Here is a 20387-nt window from a genome sequence, read left to right on the forward strand (position 1 = left end):
CTCCAGGCAGTAAGTGATCTGGATTAATCACTCGTTTAAGGATTTACTGTAAATACACAACTTCACGGGTTTCGGGAGACAACTGTTCTCAACAGCCGTGTCGACGCTGCGGCGTGTCCCCGCAGTTAACTTCCAGGCCCGTTTTGCCCTCAGCTCCTGCGATGCGATTCTTCACGCACGACGAAGGGAAGGCGGTTTAAAAAAAAAAAATAAAAAATACAAAAATCCCGTCGCTCCACCACTTCCCCCCCTTTCCGCCCGCCGTGCTGTTAAGCGTGACGGTGCCCCGCTTCCAGCTCCCCGCGGGGGCGCCGGGCCGGGCCCAGGCCGCCTTCTGCCTGCTTTGGAGGGAGGGGAAGCCTCCCTGCCCGCTCGCTCGCCCCCCGCGGAGGCAGAGAGGGGCCCGGCCGGCCCGGGGTGGCGGAGCACTGGGGGGGGGGGGGGGGGGGGGGGAACGGGACGGGACGGGACGGTGTCTGTGAGCGCGGCCCCAGGCCGAGCGCCCCGCCGCCCTTCCGGCGGTTCAAGGGCGAGAGGGCGTCACTTCCGCCACGCCACCGCCTCCCCGCGCCGGCATCGCGAGAGCTCACCCCGCCTCACGCGAGACTCGCCGGCTTAGCCGGCCGCCTCGGCCGAGTCCCTTCGGCAATTTCCGTCACCGCCAGACTCTACCAATCGGCCGCGGGAACGCATCGATGGGAGCGGGCGCCCCGCGGGCCGCGCGTGGGGACGGCGCCCGCGGCGCGGGGGCGGGGGGCCGCGCGGCGGCCGCGGCGACGCGAGCGGGGCGGCGGGGCCGAGGAGCCGGGCCGGGGCGGCGGGGAGGTATGCGGGGCTCGATTGTTCAGGCCTGGCCATGGCGCCTCTCCTCCCCCCCGCCATGGCTCCCCGTGTCCCTGCTCCTCTCCTCTCAGTGAGCGAAAGTGGCCGCCGCCGCCGTCCCAGCGCCCGCAGCCGCCGCCTACCTCCTCAGCAGCAGCGCGGGCGCCATCTTGGCGAGGCAGGAGTCGAGAGCGCCCCGCGGCAGGACACGGGCAGCCCCAGCCCCGGCAACGCGGGGCGAGAGGCCGGGTGGAGCGAGCGGGGGAGCGAGCCCAGGAGACACCCCCAGCCCCCCCCCGCCGCCGGCCGCCGCCGCGCCGGAGCCGGGCCCGGCTCCCCAGGTGAGCCACCGCGGCGACCGAGCAAGGACACCCCGGCCCGGGGGGCTACGACAGGCGGTAGCGGGGCTCCGCCCGGGCAGGCCGCGGCTTCACCCCCAGCCGCCCCCCCCCCCCCCCCCCTTCCCCACCACCACCCCACCCCGCTTGAAGCGACGGCCGCAGCAGCCGGGCCTCTTCTTAAAGGGACAGGCCCCTTCCCCGCCCTGCCCGCCGGATGCGCCCCGATAGACCGGCGCAGCAAACCGCCGGGTCCCCCGCTCACACGCTGGGGGGACGGGGGAGGACGGGACAGTGGGGGAGCGTCCGCGATGGCGGACCGGACCGGACCGGACCGAACCGGGCCGGGGTGGGGGGTGGTGGTAGTGGGGGAGGGGGGGGGGGGGGGGAGACGGCCGCCGCCGACGTGCACCTGCGGGCGCACGTGCGCGCGGGGGGCGGGAGCGCGTGCGCGGGGGGGTGGGGTGGGGTGGGGTGGGGTGGGGGAGGGGGGGTGGGTGTGGGTGTGGGTGCCGCCGCCAGCGCCGCCTGACGGGGAGCGCAGGCGCTTGCTGCGGGTCGGGCCCGGGAGCGGGACCGTCCCCGTCCGTCGTGCCGTGGGCGGCGCCGCCGCGGGGGTTTCTAGTCCCTCCGGGGGGGGTGGGGGGAGATGTGTCAGAGCGGGGCGTTGGGGCCTGTGACTGCCCCCGGCTGCTGAGGGAAGGGCGGTCTCCGGCGTGCCCTACCGTACCGTACCGTACGGTACCGTCCGCGTGATGCAACGCGGCTGTGGAAACGGGGAGACTTCTCCTCAGGGCGAGCGCTCTCCGGGCCGTGCCCGCCTTGGCGAAGGCCCGGCGTCGCCTGAAGCGCGGCCTGAGCAGCCGCCGGCACCCGCAGGACGGAGCTGCCTGCCGAAACGGGGTCGCTGGCGAAAAGCGTTGTGCGTAAAAATACAGTTCGGGCTCGGGTTTGTGTGCTCTGGGGAACACCGGTGTAAAGCCGTGGTGTAAAGTCTGATCCCGGTTCACCGCAAGCACGTAGCCTAACGCAATTTCTGTGGTGACTGGTATCGTCCGGCGTTATAGGTTCTTTTTGTTGCCCTGTTGCTCATCGTGTGTGGTAAGTTTCCCTCCCCTCAGTGTTGCAGGTGACAACAATGAATTCCTTTAGATTATTTTCTTCTTGGCATGAAGAAAATGGTGCAAGTCAAGTTCCTGTTTTTGTAGTGAAATAGCTTTATGTGCGTTATTAGAATTTCAGTCTTCTCTTGTATGAACAAATCTACTCTATGGGTTTCTACAGCACATCTGGTATGCCTGTATGTGGCCGGCATTCATCCTTTTTTAATTTACATGAATCAGAACTGATGTGTTGTTGATAACGCAGACATATAAGAGTATGTCTCGATATCCAGAGGCTGGCAAGATAGTGAGGGGAAAAGTACAAGAAAAAGGACTGTAGCTTGAACCTTTTCCCAGTGTTTGAGGATATTCCCTGTAATTCGCTTCCAGTCCATCTCTCACACACATATTGTTTAAGTTGCTTAAAATGCTGCCTTGCATTTCTTGACTGTTCAAATAAGCAAGGTTTTTTTCCATTTGGATATAACGTAATAAACTCTAAATTCTGTCATAAGCATGCTATTTGACAAGCTAGATTACATGCTAGGGGTTGTTTTAGATGGCAAGAAGAAAATGGTCCTCTTGGAGCTTTCTTGGACATAGTTCCCTTCTCGTGGTCTGGGGTGGAGGGAGTAAAAACCAAACAAAACTGAAAACATCCTTGCAGTTTGTATTTTGTGTACACAGAGAGAGGAGGAGTGAAGCAATGGCAGTGTGTAAGGGTAACAGTGCTGTTAGGTAGAGCAGGAAGTGTGGATACATTGTCAGCGGTCTTCATAGATACTGTTAACTGCCCCTTTGGGACAAAACTTAATCTAATTGAAAAATTAAATATTTGGGTTTCTTTTTCAGCTAGTCATTTTTCTGCTAGTTTAAACATGGAAGCAGAGCTGCGACATGCCAACTTTTGTGTTTGGTATGCTTTAAGGTATTCTGTTGTTTACTTACGTATATGCTTCTGCTAAATTTGTGTAGAGTTGTATAGCGCTTTTTTCTTTTTTTTTTTTTTTTTTTTCTTAATCAGTTAGGCCCTTATCTGTGACTCTTATTTTGGCAATTAGAAAATTCAGAGCCCGTGCCCCACTGGCTCTTCTTCCCTGTATTTGAAAGCAATTAAAAGGTGGAATAGAGATCAACGAAATGCTGTCTCATTCCTTGGAAAACAATATAAAACCTTACCACAAAAGCACAATGCTAAAGTACTGTATATAGGACAGTGTCTAGTTTTAACTAGATTTCATTACTCAGAAAAGCAATTAAAAATGGCTTGTTTTTAATTTCAAACTGAAATGGTGTGAACTCACGCTTCAGTTGTATGTACATGTCTTTTATTCATTCAGCTTGAGTTTAGTGGAGACTGAGGGCTTTAGGTTCATATGAAATATCCTCCTATCCGCTTTTTTTTAAAGCGATAATCTCTTTATGTATCAAAGTTATATTTAAGACACTGCTATAAAAAAAGACTATATGGGCATTATGTTTTGGTTTAAGACCTGGCTTATAGTGTACTCTGGAAAATGATTGTCAGCGTAACTATACATTTATCAAAGCAAGCTAAAATGTGAGAGGGGAGAGAAGAGTGTTGCAATTCTCCTCCAAGCAAAATACCTCTTCAGGTTTTTTAGGCCACCAGAATTTTTTGTATTGAAGTTTATATGCTTATAAAGAAATCTGACAAAAATATACCTAACTGATACTACTGTATTAATGTAAGTTTTCCGTATAGATCTTGACTTATTCTTCTGTGTGGATATGTACGTTTGTGTCAGGGATTATTCTGGAGATGTTACTACAGGAAATTCGTACAGTGTCGTGCTATTCTGGTGAGAGTTGTATGTCTCAATTGTAAATTACTTCAAGAAAGAAAAGTATCTTAGGTGTTCGTATGAGTTTGGAAAATCACAATAAGTTGGTGTCAAAATGCAAAGCGCAAAAAGACCTGTGTGTGGAAAAAACCCCAGAAAATTGTTAAATTGTGAGGGAACTAAGCATAGAAGGTTGTATTCTTGCTCTCAGTTTTTAAACCTGCTTTATAGATGAAACTTTTTAATGCTGTAAATAGAGATATGAGGAATATGTACTTTCTGTGTGTCAGCAGGGATTTCGTTTTTTTGTCCACTTGAATGTTTTGTCAGTGCGCTTATACCAGTTGGGCCAAGGAGAGCTAAGAAACTCTGCTTTTGTAAGGGCTGAAATATTTGAACAAATAAGCGTGCTCACCTGCCAGCTGGTAACGCTTAATATACATGCACTTAGTGTGTGGCAGGCAAGGCTGTTTGAATCAGTTTTACTTCTGTGATTTGCCTTGCATCTGTCATGGGCTAAGAAGAGGTACAGTGGATTAGCTGCTATGTTGTGCCTTTTACCTCTGTGGCAGCTTGTGTTTGGGTACGTGCCCTCAGCTAGAAGTGTAGTTATTATCATTATTTACTATGATGTTTGATGTTAGTGTTAGGCATAAAGAGAAGAAAACGTGATCCTTTGGGGCTTAGTTGAGGTGTAGAGATGCCAGCAACTGAAGGTGGGGGGGTGGGGAGCAAGAGATTTCTGGAGGAAAATGTACTATTTCAAACAGCCGTACAAAGCAAATCCTTTCTAGCTTGCAGCTAGGCACAAGTGCCAAACCGCGCGCTTGCTGCTCATGGGGCTTCTGCTTTAAATTGGTATCGGTAGCAAAAACTACTTGGGCTTCATTCAGAAATAGCCAGTGGATATTTGTTTAAACTGGGAGAATCTACCTTAAAAGCTAAGCTGCTTCATGCGAGCAGTGCATTTGCTGTTTGGTTGGTGTGGGTTGGTGTGTATAAAACTTAGAAACCTTGTTGTAGAACATAACTGCTCTCTGAGGACGTCCTTGGAGGATTCTTCTCCAAACTGGCTGTTTACTTACTGACTAGACGTTATAGTGGGCAGACTTGAAAAAACAGAGTGAGTGAAGAAACCCCCCATCTACATGAACACTGAACTAAGCAGTGTGATTTGAAACAGGATAAGGAAGGCTTCTTCAGAACTGAACTTAGATCACTTAACCTTCATAATCATATATATTTTTTTATTTGTATGAAGTTGGTGTGTGTATATATATATAAAAAAACCTAAACTCAGATCCTGATGATGATATTTTACCTGTGCTTTTAATAATTCAAAGAGCCACATGATACAATTAGATGGTTTCAGTGTGAGCTTCTGATTAACTAAGAATGTTGGAGGATTCAAAGTGCCAGCCAGGCAGTGCAGCAGCTATTTATTTCCAAATTCTGATTTTCTAAACTGTTACAACTCTAGGGGAGATGAAGGGAGAGAGAAAATTGAACTGCTGAATTCGGTACTGAAACTTAACATAAAATTGGTGTGTATCAGTAAGGAAGTCGTGATGGCAGAAGGATTACTGTGCAGCATCCAGTCCTTTTACTGCCTGTAACATACGAGTATTTACCTAAATGTTACCATCAGTAATGAAAACATTTCAAAAAACTATATTTCTGCAATATTCCTTAAACTGAGCAGGCAAAAGGATATATTTGTTTCAAAAATGGCAAAGAGAAGTAGAATGAGTGTCATCACCACATAAATCCACTGAAGCAATGTCTTGGTGATGTCTGAACACTGGTGCCTAATGTAGTAGATAAGGCTGTTGTGCGCCTCTCACTTGTTTGTTCCCATCTTCTCTCGCTTCAGTATTCAAGCAGTTTTTGCCATTGGAAATCTCGGTTTCTTAAGACCTAGAGCGGGAACAACAGAACAGAGAATAAAGAAGTATCTGTCAATTAGCTTCCTGTATTATTACTTTGATCCGCAGAGAAGCACTGTGTGACTGTTAGCATATAAATAAATGAAAGGCTGAATTCAGTGGCTGAGCTATTCGCTGTTCAGTATGCCTGTGTAACACTTATTACATTTGTCATGGGCGTTGTTAATATATATAAGAATATTGTTAAGCTCTCCTGTGCTTATCTGTTTAGTCGGTAGACAGACGGGGTACGGACGAGTAACTCTTTTGAGGACAAGAGTGACTGACTATGTATGTACAGGAGCCTCATGGGACAGTTAAAATAGGAAGACAAGCAAAAAGCATGTCTTGATACGGGTGAAATGCAGAGCACTTATGTCAGCAAAAGGAGGACTTTATTAAATGCAGAAATGTAAGGTTTCCTGATCTGGCAAGTAATATTTAAGAACATGGGTATCTGAAAAAAAGTACGGATGAGACAGGTACTTAGCATGTAAATGTCCATGCTTAGCATAGCGTACACAGCAAGGGGATTTAATGTGTTAAAAGTATGGAATGAAACCTACTCTGCAGTTACTGCGGTCATTGCAGACAGAGGGCATTCTCACTTGCTTTCATATTTGCCTGGGAACACTGTGCAGTAGCAATGAGCCACTCCTGAGAAAATATCTTTGTTTTCTAATCACTAAAACCATCTGATAGCATCTTCTTTTCATAGGGGTATTTATTTCTTAAAAGTAAAGAAATACTCTCCTGCTGGGTTATCTCCTAAGCTGTATGAGCGTGGAGCCGGATGAGCACCACAGCCTGTGTGGAGAAGAGGTGCTGATCCAGTCCGGTGGATCCACGTAGACCAGCGCTTTGGCAAATGCGTCTGGGCAGCTAGAAAAGCATCCAGTTACTCATTTTAGATCAGGAATATGATTGTGTTTGTTTTGCCTCTGGCCTGTTTGCTGTCCTGCAATTAAAAACTTCACCTCAAATCTATCTTAATTCTTTCCCTTTGTTTTGCTGTTAGGCTTGTATAGTTTTGTGAGGACAAGGCTCATTGGGGTGCAAAAGAGTACATTTGGTTTGTTAGTTTTCTTGGAGGTGTTGAATTCAAATAAAGTCCTGTGGGCTTTGTGCCCCTTGGGGCATTTTTCTTTCCTGCAGTGCCTCAAGGACAGGCAATGCCACTAAATGTTGAGTTTTGGGAAGGAGGTTTTCTGCAAAGAGCAGCCAGGTGAAAGATGCCTTGTGGTTCTGAGTAAAATAATTAATGGTTGCATGTGACATTTTGGCTGGGAAAGTATAATAATAGGATGTTAATATAACACGTGTTCTTGTTGATGGATTGTCATGGTTTAACCCCAGCCAGCAACTAAGCACCACACAGCTGCTCACTCACTCCCCCCCCCCGCCCAGTGGGATGGGGAAGAGAATCAGTGAAAAAAGGTAAAACTTGTGGGTTGAGATAAAGACAGTTTAATAGGACAGAAAGGAAGAAAATAATAGTGATAATAGTAACAGTAATAAAATGACAATAATGATAAATAAAAGAATTGGAATATACAAAAGTGATGCACAATGCAATTGCTCACCCTCGCTGACCGATGCCCAGTTAGTTCCCGAGCAGCGATCCCTCCCCGGCCAACTCCCCCCAGTTTATATACGGGACATGACATCACATGATATGGAATATCCCTTTGGCCAGTTTGGGTCAGCTGCCCTGGCTGTGTCCCCTCCCAATTTCTTGTGCTCCTCCAGCCTTCTTGCTGACTGGGCATGAGAAGCTGAAAAACCCTTGACTTAGTCTGAACACTACTTAGCAATAACTGAAAACATCAGTGTGATATCAACAATTATTCTCATACTAAACCCAAAACATAACACTATGCCACCTACTAGAAAGAAAATTAACTTTATCCTAGCCAAAACCAGGACACGGATCCATTTTGAAATGGAGTGATAAAAGGGACCACCATACTTTTTCTGGTATGATACGAGGGATTGAATCTTGCTCCTATAACATATGTAACTTTTATTGGTGATCTGAAGGAAAACCACTTTCACATTCTTGGTGTCCTTTTCTATACCCTCCTAAATGATTTCTTCCATCAGAGACACAAGGTTCATGTTTCCTCTTGTTTTCTAAACTCTTTGCTTTCTTCATGGCCCTGTCTCTTGGAAGACAGTTTTTTTATTTTAGGATGTCTTTTTTCAGATGGCTGTTAAGCAATATGACATATGTAGATGAAAGTTTCTTGGAAAACATGAATCTTAATACCCTTACAGGGAAAGCTTTCAGGTGCTTTGTTCTGTCTCTTAACTTCTTCTGGAAAGGGGTATTTGGTAACAGACGTCAATCATTCCGTTGCTGTCAGGTGTATGAAAATCTAGCATATAGAAAGCTGAACCTAGATCACTTCAGTCTAAAAATAATTTTTAAATGAGGGCTGTTAGCCTGTCTAACCATTTCTGGCATGCTGTTTTTTATTCTGTATGGGTAAAGATGTTAACTCAAGGCTAGGTGTTCATGCTCTTGTTCAACCACAGCCATTAGTCTCAAGGTGGTAATTGCTTATCATAGTTTTTTGTAGCTTCAGAAGTTCTGGATCTGTTCTGTAATTTTTGAGGATAAAGGACTTGGAAAAATTTAGGTGCTGGTTTTCGGACTGTATACATGAAGAGAGAATGATTTGAAGATCAGAAACTCAATCTGTGTTTTCGCTTACATAAGCTTAAAACAATTTAGTCATTTACATTTTGATAATTGAACAAATATTTTGCAGTAAATGAATGTGAAGTTTGCTTCAGGTTTTGTAGTATCTTTAAGAAGTGATAGAAACCAGAAGAATCTTCAGAAGAACAAATTATTCAAAGTCTTAGAAAAGCTGACTGGTTTTATTTTTGTTGTCCACCAGAAGCAAAAGCTTAAGGCATTTATTTATTAGTAAATATTACCGTACATAGGGTATTGACAGCAATTTTGTTTATATAGCGCCAACAGTGACTTTAGAAATAATTTAAAATTATCTTTCTCACTATTATTATAACAATGATGGCATCTTTTGTCATCGAAGAAAATTCCCGTTGACAGAGCTTTTACCGTTACAGTTGTTATGACATCTTTTGTAGTTGAAGGAAAATAAAACTGCAGTTGACAAAACAATAAAATGTTTTGATAGCTTTGTTTCTAAAGTATGTATTATGCAAATATTGCAGGGAGGATGTGTTTGTTTTTTAAAGAATCTAAAATCCTGAAAACAAAAAATGAAAATCTGGCAGGCTATTTTTACTAGTTGAAAAAACATAAAGCTAGAGTATGTTCTAAATTTGTAACTATACAAAGTATGTAATAAATTGCTAGTTATGTGTTACTTTAATAAAGATAACAGTTGAATTTTAGAATGGAATTTTTTTCAAGTATTTGTAGCTTGTTAACAGGTAACAGCTATGTTCTGAGTACTGTAAGAGTAGCTTTGCTTTAAAGTAAAGGAAGTGTCTTACAAGTATTCTTTAGACTGCAGCTGTGAACTGAATGGTAAAAACAACAGAAGAACAGTATTTTCAGTAGGTCTTCATTTTTGGAGTAAGTTTATATATATGATTCAATTTAAGAATAATAATTTAATTGCTTTCATTCAGCTTTCATGATGCACATCTGCCCTCTGTCCGGAGTTAAGCATGTTATCTTTCATAGTGATGAAAGTTTACTTTAAATGTTCAAGGACTGGCTTCGTTGTACTTTGCATTTTTATGTCACCACTTGGATTATCATACTAGGTCAGTGCAGTGCTCATTCCTCTCAAATGGCACCCACGAAGTCATAAAACAAAATTAAGAATCTAGGTTTTGGCTGTGGTAACGTCGTGGTGGAAAGTTTAATGTGAATTTCTGTTTGTTTGTTTAATATATCTATTAACTGCAACCTAAGCTTTTTGCCAAGAACTACCTCAGTTATGTGTTCTGTGAAATATTAGCATTTGGTGTAGCGTGCAGTAGATTTGCCTGCTCACCATGTTCGTTCCTTTCAGAGGTGGTGGTGGTAATGACTGTTGTTTCTTCTTGACAGCTGTGTGTTCAGAGGCACCTGTGCATGAGGAGAAGTTTGTTCTATGGCCTCAGAGCTGGGTGCCAGGGAGGATGGCAGCTGCTCAGAGCTGGCAAAACCCCTTTACCTGCAATATCTGGAGAAAGCTCTGCGACTGGATCAGTTTTTACGACAGACATCTGCCATCTTTAACAGGAGTATATCAAGGTACCAAAACCTTTTCCATTTTCCCTTAGGAATACCAAGGAAAGATAAGCATTTTCATTATTTTGTTCCCAGGCAACACCGTATTAAGGATTTAGTAGTGACTTGTTCATTATAAACTCTCCTTTAAAGATTTTGGACTGTGCTTGTCTTAGCTCACACTGGTAACTCAGTGTGTTGCCAGCCCATGTACAAATTACCATGAAGTTTTAAAGCTCTTTTTCATAGCTGAGTGACCAAAACTTTCTTTGTCTGCAAAAAGTAGGATGAAGCAGCACTAAGTTGATTTTTCAGGGACATGGCCTGTTAGCCATAAGTGAAATGCAAAGATTGCCATCCGACACAAAATTTGTAAGTAAGTTAGTTGTAGCAATGAGAAGTGAGTCATCAAGGCACATTTCTGTCCCAAAACAATTTACGTTTAATTTCATCAGTGTTTTGGAATTGCAGAGTTACAGAACTGATAACTGTATGGGTAATAGATAAAGGTATATTAACGAGCATGTAGCAAGATCCATACAAGGAGTAGAAAAAGTATAGTTTTTTATTTCTTACATGTACAGCAGTGCTGAGGATGACAATATTGTGCTTTGGCTTGACTTGATATTAGTTTCTTGCTTACTTCATGTGTCTCAAATTAGATACCTGGTTAAAGACTGAAGGTGTAGGTTGACAGCATAGCCAGGCTGGTCTGATGATTACTGCTGAGGGGTTAATAGGAAATTATTAACAACAATATTTCAAATATGTAAAATTACATCTGAAGCTGTCTCAGTCCTCAAACCTTTAGACAAATGGCCACATGTAAGAAAGTTGCATGGGCATCTACTCATTTGAATATTTCCTTTTGTTGTCACCATATTACCTATCATCTTGCAGCGATGAAAGTGAAGATGGATTGGATGACAATCCTTTGCTGCCTCAGTCTGGGGATCCCCTGATGCAAATTAAGGAAGAACCTCCAAACTCTTTGCTTGGGGAGTCTTCTGGAGCAGGGAATTCTGGGATGCTGAACACACATTCCCTGAATGGAGTACTGCAGCCAGGTAGGCGTGCACTAGGTCGAATCTCTGCTTTCTTTGGGAAAAGCATTATTTCTTAAGATCTGTTGTTGGTTTTTTTCCCTAAACAGAACCAAAGTCTGAAAAAGGGAGCTTGTATAACTTTTCCAAGCTGAAGAAAAGCAGAAAGTGGTTGAAGGTAAGAATATTGGAAAGAAGTACAGCTATTATGAAGTCTGTGAATAGAGTTCTAGTCAACACCCTGTAGACAGTGGTGAGTCATTCCATCTTGTCACCTGATGTAGATTATAGTATAGAAACATGTAAGAAAGCAGGCGGCAACAAGAAAGTAAGTTGAGCACTGGTCAGAGCATTATCACAAATTACAAATACAATTTCCAAATATAGTAAGTTTACATTAAGTTTGTTCTCATCTCAGTAATCCATTTAATTTTATTTTGTATGTACTACTGAGAGCTCAGAAAGCTAGACTAATGTGTTTTAAGAGCTGCCCTAAATCATGTGATGCAAATTAATTGATGCAAAAGTCTCACTGAAACAGAGGCATAAGGTGATATAGAGATGTAGTATCTTGTGTTGCTGAAAAGAGGTCTCCAAATGAATTCCTTTGTCGTGTTCTATATTGGCTTGTTGTTTGCTGCACTATTGGGGTTTTTTCAACTAACTGGAGCTAGCGTCCCTTGCTAAGAAGAAAGGAATGGAGTTTTTTTCAGGTGGTTTGGTTGGGTTTTTTTTACATTAAGGAAAAACACTTACCAAAGCAAAAAATACATTCTACAGAGGCTTCTTATCTTGGAAATGCAGAGAAAGAAAAGTATGTGATAGTTGATAATGAATGTTGTATTAGACTTTGGGTAGAACAAAATAGAATTATAGTCTCTGTAGATTTGAGGCTCTCACTGTGTAGCAAAATGGACAGTAGGCATTTCAGTTTTGGTGAGCAGCAGCATTTTAGTTAAATTTCACGGTGAGTATACATTCAGAAACTTGAAGTAATTTTAGTACACTGTCCAAATTAACATTATGTGTTACGTAATATATTAAATGGACGTTTGGGACTCGGCTGAAAATTTGTTTCTAGGATGAACTCAGTACGAGGTCCAAATAAGGATGAAAGGAGAGAGTTGGAATGGTGGCTTTATGCCATCTTTGCATTTTCATTGTACTGTAGCCTTAGTTAGCAAAAACAGGTTGCCAGGAGGTCAGATAAGACCCAAAGCTGCTGCAACTGATGCAGGTGGAAGTGGTAGAATAGCAGGACAAACTACAAATGGGGTAGGAAAGCACCTGCAACCATACATCACAAAATGCCCCTACTGGTATCCTGGATTTTCTCACTCTTGCTTTTCTGAGACCACAAACAGAAGAAGTGGGTTCTAAAATTACTTGACATCGCCAAACTAACAGAAAACTGCCTCCCCCCCACATCAGAAAATGTGTATCGTATTCACTGCTACACAGTACTGTAGCTCAGAAAACTCTTTTCTATTTGAGGAATTTCAGATGGAAGACAGTTGGTAAATGCTAAGTATTGTTGTTGGGCTGGACCCGCAGCCCTTTATTAGGTAAAGGCTCAAGAGTGCTTTGCATAAATAAACAACTCGGTACAGGGACTTGTGATTGTTAAATTAGTTTTCATTTATTCTTGTTAGAGTATCCTTCTGAGTGATGACTCCAGTGACACAGATTCACCAAGTGATGAGGATGGAGAGGAGGAAGAAGAATTTTCTCTTTCGAGGGAGGAACTTCACAATATGCTGCGATTACACAAATATAAGAAACTGCATCAAAGTAAATATAGCAAAGACAAAGAGGTAAAAGTCCAGAATTTGTATATTTCCTTGATTTTTATTCTTTCCTTTAACTGCGTTATCTTAGCTGCTCTTACATTTTTATCAAAACCCATAATATTTTGTGGACTAGAAAATATGCTGCTGTTTCGTAGACTAGAACAATCTAACATCAGTTTCAGACAAGGTTTATTTAATTAATTACATACAGACTGAAAAGCTGTTGATGCTTTATGCCGAGAATCTGTGAATAATTTATGTAGCTAGTACTGGCACGTGTTATATATAGCTTCCATAGCACACAGTCCCAGTCACTAGAGCAAATATAGGGTTCTAGAATGCAAGATTTGCATAGGATATGTGAAAACTGAGGTGCTGTGGGTTAAATTCTAATAGAGGTAGTAGCTACTGTTTAAGACTAAAATTGTATATTTAAACCTAAAGCAGTATACTTGCATCATTATTGAGGTGATGAGTAGTAAGGCAATGTTTACCTTCTTGAAAGGGAGCTCCTAGTTTTCTTCCTTATTGTTTTCTGTCATTCTTTGGGGTTTTACTTGATTTTCTTTTTTTCTTTCTTGCCTTTCTTTTTTATTCTGGGTTTTCTTCTCATACTCTCTTTTTTCCCTTCTTATAAGAAAATAGTCTGCCGCATTTTTCTTAATATTAGGCCAAATTCTATGACTGTTTTGATTCTAATATTTCTTCAAATTATAAGGGCTTTTGCAGAAATTATTTTCATGGCTGTTTTGAATTGCACCAGAAAGTAGTATCAGATGAAGTCATCCTATTCTGCTATCAGAGGATGTGTCTGAAATTAAAATTTGTCTTCTTGTTTTGTATTCTTTTGAAATTTCTCCAGAAGATTGAAGAAATATTTTCCCACCCAGGTTTTTGTTTCTGTCCACTTCTTTCCTTTGTTTATTTGTTAAGTTCTAAACCAAGATTGTGTTAGCTTCTTGAAATGTTACATAACTACACAAATATTAATACACCCAATTTTTACACGTCATAACTTCTGTTAGATTTTACACAAATATTTATTTCCAGACTAGTAAGAAATAATATCCAGTGGAAATAACCAGGGTATTGTTGGATCAGCAGTACACAGTTATTGGGGGGGGGGGGGAACAACACATTTGTACACAACAGTTTGTTTAATGCTGATGTTCTCACCTTTCAAAAATCTTTTGGACCTAATAGTATGCTTGGGTTTTAAATAGTCAATTTCTGACCTGTACTGTCTTTAATTTGCCTGTTTATAAGTAACCTGTGTATAGTTCTGTAATATTTTAGTTGAATAATGCTTGAAATATACTGATTTTTTTGATAATTTGGGGAAAAAAATGCTGAGGCAGCTGTGTTTTTACTTGACCATCTGAATGTTCAAGTTGTTTGTCCCTGTGGAAATCTTTTAAATGCGTTTTGTCTAAACCTGTCCTTTTACATCCTTTGGAATGATAAAGTAGAACATGTATGTAATTTGGGAACGCGAGCAAAACATACAGGAGGTCCATGATTGGACCACTTCATGTAATGTGCTGTCTTGCTGGGCACCACTCATATGGAAAAGATAGAGCGGTATGTTTTGAAAGAGTAAGCTTCACTGCCCACTTTTCCAATCTTACTTAACTGGGTAGGCTTGGATCCCAGTGTAGAACTTGGAGGCCACCTCTGGGATCAGTGGTTTCACTTCGGACGCTATACGATCCTTGATAACAAGCTAAATATGGAGAATTGCATGTTTTCTCATCTCTTATTTGTGATCAGGATCTAAACTTGTTTACCTGCTATCTGTTATCTGCTATATCTGTTTTCCATTACTGTGCTCATTTACATCCACTTCAGTTGCAGCAATATCAGTACTACAGTGCAGGACTGCTGTCTACACATGATCCTTACTACGAGCAGCAGCGCCACCTGCTAGGGCCCAAGAAGAAGAAGTTTAAAGAAGAGAAAAAATTGAAAGGTAAAGTCGCTAACCTTTTGTTTTTAAATGGCTGCTGTGATTAAACTTACTTCCTGCATTATTTCCTTTGAAGAAGCAGAAATGTTCAAAACTTTTGGGTTTTGCATGGAAATACCCAATTCAGTCAAAGAAAAAATCTTTGGAAAATACTGTGCTTTATCTTCTGGCTTCTAGAAAGCTAGGGTGAAAAGGAGGAGTGTGAATTGAGAGTTCATGGCTTTAGATTTTCTTTGTGGGCCTCTGAATCTAGAATGAAAGAGTATGCAGTAAGTATCTTAGAGCTTTATTCATTGCTTTGGAATCCATAAATACCGTTGTATATCATAGTCTATTTAGTCAGAATTTTTTGAAAACAGTATAGTTCCTTGAAAAATGTAAGAATTTACACAGTACCTGCTGCATTTATTCTTGAATATATAATTCTAATGAACAAGAAATGATAGGGAGTGAGAGTGTTTTCTGGAAATTAGAGGGAACTCAGAATTGATGTCCAGTGTGAGTTAAAATAGAATTACTGCTGTAACCTTTCAGCTGGAGTTTCTCAGATGCATGTTTGCCAGGAAGTACAGTTTCCTTTCTTGATTGAGCTGGCAGCAGCTGTAGATCTGTAAGGAAGCAGGAAGAGAAGGCTATGAACTGTCAGCGTAAGGTGAATTCTGTCTAGTGCAAGTACTTAGGTTTGAGCTGTGTTTTAAGGGGGCTATTTTGGGCTTCCTTCCTTCCTATCTTTCTGCAAGTGCCTTTAACTGTGTATTTTTCTTTTCTTAACTAATCTTGCAGCATCCATGATTTTGCATACTCACAAAGACTATTTTTAATATCTGATACCAGTATCAATTTCCTCTGAAAACTAGTATCTGTAATACATGATAACATGCCAATCTCTTTCAACTGCTGAGAAGTTTGGTTTGAGACTTATCCTACCAAATGCTAGTGTTGTTACCTTTAAATATCTTAACTTTACATGTGTTTAAGTAAAATTTTCCCACAAATCATGAAACATTGCACCAGATCCCAGACATTTTAACTCCTAAGGCATCTTTGCCTGGGTGGAAAAATTGCATTTCTTCACTCTATTTATTAAACAGGAAAATCTTTCCATTATAAAATAATGAGGAAATGCCTAATACGATAAATGGATGGTACCAGAATTGGCAAACATGGATAAGTTTGGGTTTTTCGTTGGTTCTACACATAAATTGACTGGGATAGTTTACTCAGGAAAGATACCTGACTAAATGTATCCCAAAAAAATTAAAAAAAAAAAAAAAAAGTATGATCCCTGTTGTCATGCAGGCAAGTTGAAAAAAGTAAAGAAAAAGAGGAGACGGGATGAAGAACTCTCTTCAGAAGAGTCACCACGACGCCACCATCACCAGACCAAAGTTTTTGCCAAGTTTTCTCATGACACACCACCACCTGGGTCCAAGAAAAAGCATTTGACTATTGAGCAACTGAATGCACGTCGGCGGAAAGTGTGGCTTAGCATTGTTAAAAAGGAGTTGCCAAAGGTGAGCTTGGCTAATGGCACTAGATCAGTGATGATAGCAAGAAAGTGAAATAGAAAATTAGCTTAGTGGGGAGCTGACACTTGGAAAAACAGGGTGAAGCAAGACCTGATTTTTCTGGTGGTAATTAATGACCAAACAGATATTCTGTAATCCCTAAGCAAAGTGTAGTTCAAATTTCTTATCACCAGTGATAGCTAAATGGATCATGCAGTGCTTTGCTACTGCTTTCATTTGGCTATCCAACCCTTTTCTATGAATAATACAGTAAGCTCTAGCAGGTACTCCTAGTAATCTACAGGATAGCAATGTAGAGTAAACCCATATCTAGGTTTTACATAAAGTTCAGAAAAGGAGTGTTTCAATCGTTGTAGCACACGTGTTTTTTGAAACTTATTTCAGAAACAGTCTAGGGAAGAGTGTTTGTATCATTTACAGGACAAGCTACAGGCACATTTGAAATAGAAAGCTGGGTTCACTGTTGCTAGTTTTCTGAGGTGTGATCAGAGTGGACCTTACAACCTTCTTTTTGGAGTTCATAGTCAACAGACTTTGAATTCTAGGAAGTTGAATGTAAGTGATGGCTGTATCATCCTTTATGAACTTGTAAGCCAGGCAAAGGATATGTGCAATGTGATAGACCTTATTTTTTTCAAAAGACTGATTTTGATCACGTAAAGAATGTAGGATCTACATTAATTCTTAACATCCTTGGGAAACTGGAAATTTTTCTTGTTTACATCAGTGATAACAGTGGAATAGAAGAACCCTGCTTTCCAATAGTAGTAAATAAAGAAACGATCCTGAAAAGGGAGGTGTTTTACACTCTTCCTTCAGGAGCTGGAATACGTTTATGTACGCCTTTAATAATTAAGGATGAAAAGCTGTTTCAGTCAAAATGAAAAATACTTACAGTACCTGTACCCAATTATACAACAGTGTGCATGGCTGAAGTTGGCACATGTATCTGCTGAAGACTGGATAGTGACCTTTTCAAATACTGTGAAGCAATTACCCTTTAACTAATTAAGACGGTATTCTTTTATAGGCATACAAACAAAAAGCCTCCGCCCGCAACCTTTTCCTAACCAACAGCAAAAAGGTAGGTGTTGTTTAGCTTTATACTATTACCTGTACTGGATGTAATAAGCCAACTGTAATGTCTTTATGTTTCTTCTGTTTCTTATAATACTGACTATACTAGCAGAGCAGTATAGTAGAAAGCACTGTATAGAAGTAATTTGTCATTTAGTGTAAGGCTTTTCATTTTTTAGATGTGTCATTTTGGCATGTTTCATAAGCAACAGATGAAGCGAGCAGCATGAATTTCTTTCATGAGATCCTTTTGGCTTTCGTAAGATTCAGTTTGTACATTTTTAATTTCCTGATCTTTGATACAATAAACTAATGACTTTGTTGGCTTTTGAACTGCCCATCTATCCACTAGCTAGAATTTGCTGGTTTAAGCATTCTTGTTCAAATCAAAAGGGCTCTTGGAATATTAAATGTGTTAATTTACATAAATATATATAGGAGCCAAGATAAAAAATAGAACAATTTTCTGCTTAAGTGATTGCAAAAGGAATTTATCTCCTAATCAGAGTCTTCTCTGAGAAGTGTTATTGTTTCTAGAAGGCTTTACTTTAGGAACACTTGGTAATGGCTTTCTCTGCATTTTTCAAGTGTTACGCTCAAGTGTCTGATTCATTTACATGGCTAATGAAAAGGTAGTCAAGTATATGGCTGAGAATCGTCAGAGACAAGATGATGTAGGAAATTTTCCACTCTGTATATACATTATCAAGAAAGGGAGCATTTTCCATGTAAGGGATGCAGAAAACAGAACCTGCGTGTATATATTTAAGAAACGTTGCTGTAGGTAGGTTCTCTACTATGGTCCTCCTTAGCTAGCAGATACTGGATTTCTTTGTGATGTCTGGGCAAATAGCCTGTGATTATTGTATTTGTAAGTATCACAAATTGCATTTTAGCAAGTGAATGATGCAGCAGACTTAGAGGTTTTGAAATTCCACTTTTTTTTCTTTTGTTTGATCATTTGAACTCTGTGTGTTAGAATTGTTGATGTGCAAATTTTAGTGGAGGGAAAAAAGTCACAAACATCAAACCCAGCAATTTTGACCATTGTGACAACGGCATGAATTTATTTGTACTGGAACAAAAAATTACATTGTATTAATGCTTCATCATGAGATGGTAGGAAAATTGTAGGATACTCCCCTACTTTTCAGTGTATTAACGTGAATGGGATTGTGTTCCACTAATACTGCTATTGCAGCAGCCTTATTATAACAGTGAGAAAAGAACCACAGAAAAGTGTCTAGAATGGGTGAGTGAGAGTTGCAGGCAGGCCTTGAACTCTGATCTCCTGAGTCCCTTTCAAGGACCTACCCACCAGATCAATCCTTTAAGTGCCATGCCATGCTGAAACTGTCTTCAGGTTTTGGCTTCTCCACCATCTCAGGAGGTTTTTGGAAGTTCATGTTCTCTCATGCCATTTCAGAAGCGTTACTGCTGAGTAAAGTATCACAGTTTTTTCTCTTCTGAAGGATCAGATTTGGTTATAATTAACTTTGAAGTTGTTTATTGCTGGCTTTCTTTAAAATCTGCCCATTTTACTGCCATTTCCGAAACCTTATTTCTCTCTAGCTTGCCCATCAGTGCATGAGGGAGGTACGTCGAGCTGCTATCCAGGCCCAGAAAAACTGTAAGGAAACGCTACCACGGGCACGTCGTCTTACCAAGGAGATGCTTCTGTACTGGAAAAAGTATGAAAAGGTGGAAAAAGAACATCGTAAACGAGCTGAGAAAGAGGCTCTGGAGCAACGCAAGCTAGATGAGGAGATGAGAGAGGTACAGCAAAAACGCAGATTGCTGATAATTAACCTGTTTAGGAGACACAGAAGTGACCATGTAATTTGAGTTTCTGAATCCAGGCCATGACGTTCAGTTATTTGTTCTGTTCCAGTGGTATTCTATGTATTTCCTCTGCTATCTTAAAATTCTCTACATAATTCTTCTAATGTTAGCTAGACGTGATTAAAAAAAGCCTTCAAACTGCATAAATTCTTTACAAGTGAGTGAAATGGAGGAAGGGATTAGAGAAGCAATGTGTGTCTTACAGACATACGTAACTCAGTGCTGGTAAGGGCCACCTCTTGTGATGGTTTGTACATCATACTGGGTCCAGAAGGCAAGCCACCTTTTCATTCACACTGAATTTTCTTTTTTTTTTTTTTTTTTCCCCCCTCCTTTTTTCCTCTGCTGTAAACTGATATTGTAATTTATATATAGGGCAAAGAATTTTTCTGTGATTGCTTTTTTACTGGCTAAGTGACAGCTTCATGGACTGCCTTACAGAGTAATAGGGGTTGAATTTAAGAAAAAGCTTCCTGGCCAAAGCTCTCTAGTGGATTTATGGTTGTTACTTTGCATGTGCAGTGATGAGCTAAGGTTGACCTTACGTTCAGTTTTATGCTTAAATTACGCTTTTATTTATTGTGTTCCTCTCATTCTTGCAAATTCATAAGCATTTTATGAAGGTTTCAGCTGACTTAGATTTAATAGGCAACTTCTAACTATTGCATTTTTTTAACCAGAACCTAAGGACGAACAGAGTTTCTGCAATGTCTTGCTGAACACCAAATAATGTTAATATCTCAACTGTATTACCTAGTGATGTATTTCACGTATTCTACCATAATTCTCTTTACTAGTAAATAACAGAATGTTGGAGTTAGGTTGTCATGAGAGTGTTTTTTAAACTGTTCAGTTCTTTCACTGTAGACTACTAGAATCCTGTTTATTTTTGTCGATCTTTTAATTTTTCAGTGTAAACAAAACTTCT

At 41.3% G+C, this 20387-nt stretch overlaps 1 protein-coding gene across 2 annotated transcripts in view; it reads left to right on the forward strand.

The window, feature by feature from the left end:
* The first annotated feature begins 802 nt into the window (after positions 1-802).
* Positions 803-20387, forward strand: part of INO80 (INO80 complex ATPase subunit) — a 69487-nt gene continuing 49902 nt past the window's right edge. Inside the window, exons 1-9 of one of the 2 annotated variants that reach the window (XM_049825233.1) lie at positions 803-1163; positions 10051-10236; positions 11113-11279; positions 11366-11433; positions 12908-13069; positions 14894-15014; positions 16311-16525; positions 17571-17624; positions 19190-19393. In XM_049825233.1, the coding sequence (XP_049681190.1) occupies positions 10094-10236; positions 11113-11279; positions 11366-11433; positions 12908-13069; positions 14894-15014; positions 16311-16525; positions 17571-17624; positions 19190-19393 (1134 nt within the window). In that variant the 5' untranslated portion in view covers positions 803-1163; positions 10051-10093. Of the gene's footprint in view, positions 1164-1804; positions 2262-10050; positions 10237-11112; positions 11280-11365; positions 11434-12907; positions 13070-14893; positions 15015-16310; positions 16526-17570; positions 17625-19189; positions 19394-20387 lie in introns of those variants that run through there. The other variant, XM_049825234.1, reaches the window with a different exon arrangement.

This window comes from Accipiter gentilis, chromosome 22 (genome assembly GCF_929443795.1).
Source record: "Accipiter gentilis chromosome 22, bAccGen1.1, whole genome shotgun sequence".
NCBI lineage: Eukaryota > Metazoa > Chordata > Aves > Accipitriformes > Accipitridae > Astur > Astur gentilis.